General features: G+C 48.6%; 1 protein-coding gene across 1 annotated transcript in view; it reads left to right on the top strand.

The window, feature by feature from the left end:
• The window catches only part of Nlrc4 (NLR family CARD domain containing 4), a 27,689-nt gene that overhangs the window by 7,170 nt on the left and 15,690 nt on the right, over positions 1-4,829 (top strand). Inside the window, exons 3-4 of the mRNA XM_021218372.1 lie at positions 1,341-1,601; positions 2,439-4,433. Coding sequence (XP_021074031.1) covers positions 1,341-1,601; positions 2,439-4,433 — 2,256 coding nt within the window. The remainder of the gene's footprint in view (positions 1-1,340; positions 1,602-2,438; positions 4,434-4,829) is intronic.

Genomic DNA, 4,829 nt, shown 5'->3' with positions numbered 1-4,829 from the left:
AAAACTTTAAAAAAAAAAAATGGAGATCTGTCTTGAGGCTAAGTGACCTGTGGCCATGTCCTCTACTGGTGAAGGGGCTTGGGGTGTTGCCCTTACGTGACTGATGACTACAAATCTGTGAAAGGCTGAGACCTAGTGTCAGGAGCCTAGTGTCTGGGCACCAGGCAAAAATGCCTACCGTCCCTTTAGGGTCACTGGGGTTTCTAGCCTTAGCTCAACCAGGAACCAGGCTGCCTTTCACGGTCCTACACTTATGGGGCTCAGTAAATCTACAAAAGAAATATTCTGCCGCGCCCCCCTCGCCCTCCGGGAGCCAGTCTGTTCCATAGTTGGCTGTTCTAACTGGTTCATAGAGAGTTGCTAAGGGTTACAGATGCTAACAATGGCCAGATCCTCTGCTGTTGCGTTCACTTTCCCTGGGGGGCAGCCGTGAACAGAAAACCAGCCACGCCACAGGAGCTCTGGTAAGACTAAAGTCTGGCGAGTTTATTGAACCAGGAGGCTGGTTGGTCTTGCTTGTCAGAGCCCAGGCACGTGGTAAGTAACCCCAAGGCACCCACATCTCTGCCACACCTGTGTCAGCATGGATGACCAGTCCCCGTGTGGAGATAGAGTCCCTCTCCAGTCAACCTTCCACTCTCTAGCCTAGCACCTCCCAAGTCAGCGTGAAGTTGAGGCAGGATGGCCGATAGAGCGATTTAGAAAGAGAGTAACTGGACGCTTAGGTGAGGGCCTAATAATCCCCCTCCATTCTTCCTTTTAAGGGAGAATGTGGACAGGTACCATCTCCTGCCCTGAGGAGGATGGTAATGTCTTATGCTTGGAGGATAGGGTCATTCATTACTTCAAAACCCTCCTCTCCCTTGACCTCCCCCTCCTCCTCCCCACCCCGCTCCCCACCTTTTCCTCTTCCCCACACTGCTCCCCCCCTTTCTTCTGGTCTCATTCTGTAGCCCCGGTGATCCTGGAACTCACGTTGTAGAACAGGCAGGCCTCACATTCACAGAGATCTGGCTGTCACTGTCCCCCTGAGTCGGGGATTAAAGATGGGTGCCACCACACCTGGCACTCACTTGAGGCTCCTATCGGTGGACAAAATTACCTACTCCACTTTATCACCGAAGCAAAACCAACTAGCTCACAGACTGAAGTTATGGCTGGAGAGTTTTGCAAGTACTTCTCGAGGGCCTGAGTATAAAACATCTGATATCCCCATAGCTCAAGATGATCCAGGAGGAAAAATGTGCAGCTCTGATGCACTGGTGAGAGATATGTTTATTTCATGTAGAGTAAAATAAATAAATGAACAAATGAACAAATACTTACCTCCCTCTCTTCAGTGAACTTTATAAAGAACAACAGCCAAGCCCTTATTCAAAGGATGGGCATAACAGTTACCAAGCAAATCTGTGATGCCCTCTTTGCGTTGAACGTTCTCAACAATGAAGAAGCTGCCATCATTTACTGTGAGCCCGTGGAGCAGGAAGCCGCCCGAAAGATCATCCATATGATTTTGCAGAAGGGCTCAGCGGCCTGCAGCCTCTTTCTTGAGAGTCTTGAAAACTGGGACTATTTTGTGTATCAGGACTTAACTGGACAAAGTAAGTATTACCTTGCTCGCCTCTGTCCCACCGAAAGGAACAAACCATTAAGAACACCCACAGTCCCTTCTTCCATAGAGCTTGTCCTTCATCTCTGTGTCGCTGGCCAGGGTCTTCGAGTCATTCCCAGCAGATACCTGAAAGCCAAACCATCTAAGTGACCTCAGAGCTGGGCCAGAAATGAGGAAGTATAGTCTCACTTAGGGTACAACCAGAATGCTTGGCGCGGTGGCATGGACTGCCATGGAAGCTTCAGGGAGGCAGAGGCAAGTGGATGGGAAGATTGAAGCAGACCAGGGTATATATCTGGAACACAAATTGGCTAAGTCAACCATCGTTGACTGGCCATCTGCGGGTGAACGGCCCAGCCAACAACCTACCTCGTGGTACAGTACCATGGAAAGCTAACCACTCTACTTTCCACTCGACAGTAATTCCCTCCTCATCAAGCTATACCGCCGACTCCTCCCATTACACTGAGTGAATAGATGGCATAATTGGCTGAAATTTACCCCCCCATCCCACATTCTAAGCCAAATCTTTCACTTTCTTTAACTAAATGAAGTTTCACTTCGTTTAACTAAAAATGAAGGCTCTTCTGGTTTCCAATGTGCAGCTGTCATGAAGGCAAGAAAAAGGAAAGAAAGGGTTAAAAAAAAAAAAAGAGGCAACAAAGGTGAGGGTACCAGGGGCAATTAGTGGGCATTTGGTATCTTAGAACTAGGGAAAGAAGTAAGTGACCTGCCCTGATTTTTGGCATCTCTGCTATTCGTCCCCTGGGCCTTGGGCTTTGAGATGCAAATCATGCCCTCTATAACATCATATTTTCTCTAACAGATCGTTCTTACCGGGTAACAGAAGAAGACTTGAATGTTTTGGTCCAGAATTTAAAGGACTTATATAACAGCCCTGCTTTTTTGAACTTCTTCCCCCTGGGTGAAGATATCGACATAATTTTTAATCTGGAGAAAACCTTCACAGAACCTATCTTGTGGAGGAAGGACCATCGTCATCACCGTGTGGAGCAGCTGACTCTGGGCAGCCTGCTGGAGGCTCTGAAGAGCCCCTGCCTAATTGAAGGGGAGTCTGGCAAAGGGAAGTCAACCCTGCTGCAGAGAATTGCCATGCTCTGGGCCTCTGGGGACTGTGGGGCTCTGAAGGGGTTCAAATTGGTCTTCTTCATCCGCCTGAGCAGCGCCAGGGGGGGACTGTTTGAAACAGTGTGCGATCAGCTCCTGAACATACCTGACTCCATCAGCAAGCCAACCTTCAAGGCTCTGCTGTTGAGGCTACACAAGGAGGTCCTCTTTCTTTTCGATGGTTACAATGAATTCCATCCCCAGAACTGCCCGGAAATCGAAACCCTGATAAAGGAAAACCATCGCTTCAAGAACATGGTCATTGTCACCACCACCACGGAGTGCCTGAGACATATCAGACACGTGGGCGCCCTGACTGCGGAGGTGGGAGATATGACCGAAGACAGTGCCCAACATCTCATCCAGGAAGTGCTGGTACATGATCTGGCTGAAAGGCTGTTGACCCAGATCCAGGAGTCCAGGTGCTTGAAAAATCTGATGAAGACCCCTCTCTTCGTGGTGATCACTTGTGCAATTCAGATGGGCAGACAGGAATTCCAAGCTCACACCCAAACCATGCTGTTCCGAACCTTCTACGACCTCCTGATACAGAAGAACAGGCACAGACACAGAGGTGGGGCTTCACGCGATTTTGCCAGGAGCATAGACTACTGTGGCGATCTGGCCCTGGAAGGCGTGTTCGCCCACAAGTTTGATTTTGAACCGGAGCCTGAGTCCAGCAAGAATGAGGACGTCCTGGTGACATTGGGACTCCTCTGTAAGTACACAGCTCAGATGCTGAAGCCCAAGTATAAATTCTTTCATAAATCATTTCAGGAGTACACGGCAGGTCGGAGACTCAGCAGTTTGCTGACGTCCAGAGAGCCAGAGGAGGTGAGCAAGGGGGACAGCTACTTAAAGAAAATGGTTTCCATCTCTGACATCACATCCCTGTATGGCAATCTGCTCCTCTACACGTGTGGGTCGTCCACAGAAGCAACCAGGGCAGTCATGAGGCACCTTGCAATGGTCTATCAGCACGGCAGCCTACAAGGACTTTCTGTCACCAAGAGGCCTCTCTGGAGGCAGGAATCAATCCAGAGCCTGAGAAATACCACTGAGCAAGATGTTCTGAAAGCCATCAATGTAAATTCCTTTGTAGAGTGTGGCATCAATTTATTCTTGGAGAGTATATCTAAATCGGACCTGAGTAAAGAATTTGAAGCTTTCTTTCAAGGTAAAAGTTTATACATCAGCTCGGAGAACATCCCTGACTACTTATTTGACTTCTTTAAATACTTGCCTAATTGCGCAAGTGCCTTGGACTTCGTGAAGTTGGATTTCTATGGAAGAGCTACAGTGTCACAGGACATGGCAGAAGAGAATGTCCCTGGAGTTCACACGGAAGGGCCCTCAGAAACTTACATCCCCCCTAGGGCTGTGTCTTTGTTCTTCAACTGGAAGCAGGAATTCAAGACTCTAGAGGTCACACTCCGAGATATTAGCAAGTTGAATAAACAAGATATCAAATATCTGGGGAAGATATTCAGCTCTGCCACCAACCTCCGGCTGTATGTCAAGAGATGTGCAGCCGTGGCTGGAAGGCTCAGCTCAGTCCTCAGAACCTGCAAGAACGTGCATTCCCTCATGGTGGAAGCTAGTCCCCTCACCACGGATGACGAACAGTACATCACGTCTATGACAGACCTCCAGAACTTAAGTATTCACTGCTTGCACACTGAACGGCTGCCAGGTATGGGCACATCTGAAGAACACAGTCAGTCAAGACTGGGTGGTACTGTGTGAGTGCTAGTTGCCATTGAGGCTTCTGGTAGCATTTCTAGTGCACTTTACTTCCTGGGTGCACCACAGAGCCTGGCTTTCTCTGTATTTCTTCTGTTCTTCATCCTTTCAGCTGCTCTGACTCTGTGGCTCCTGCCCCCAATCGATCTCTGGAACTTTTCATCTGCCGAAGATTTACTTGTTTTTGTTTTTGTTTTTGTTTTTTAATCTCCCCTCTCCTTCCTTTTCCCTCTCTCCCCTCTCTTCTCTCTTCTGTTCTTTCTTCTCCTCTTCTTTCTTCTCTTTTCTTCTCCCCACCCAACTTCTATCTCCTCTCCTCTCCTCTCCTCTCCTCTCCTCTCCTCTC

The sequence above is a fragment of the Mus pahari genome, chromosome 18 (assembly GCF_900095145.1).
Source record: "Mus pahari chromosome 18, PAHARI_EIJ_v1.1, whole genome shotgun sequence".
Classification (NCBI taxonomy): domain Eukaryota; kingdom Metazoa; phylum Chordata; class Mammalia; order Rodentia; family Muridae; genus Mus; species Mus pahari.
The sequence above is the reverse complement of the archived record's forward strand: the minus strand, read 5'-3'. Positions and strand labels throughout refer to the sequence as shown.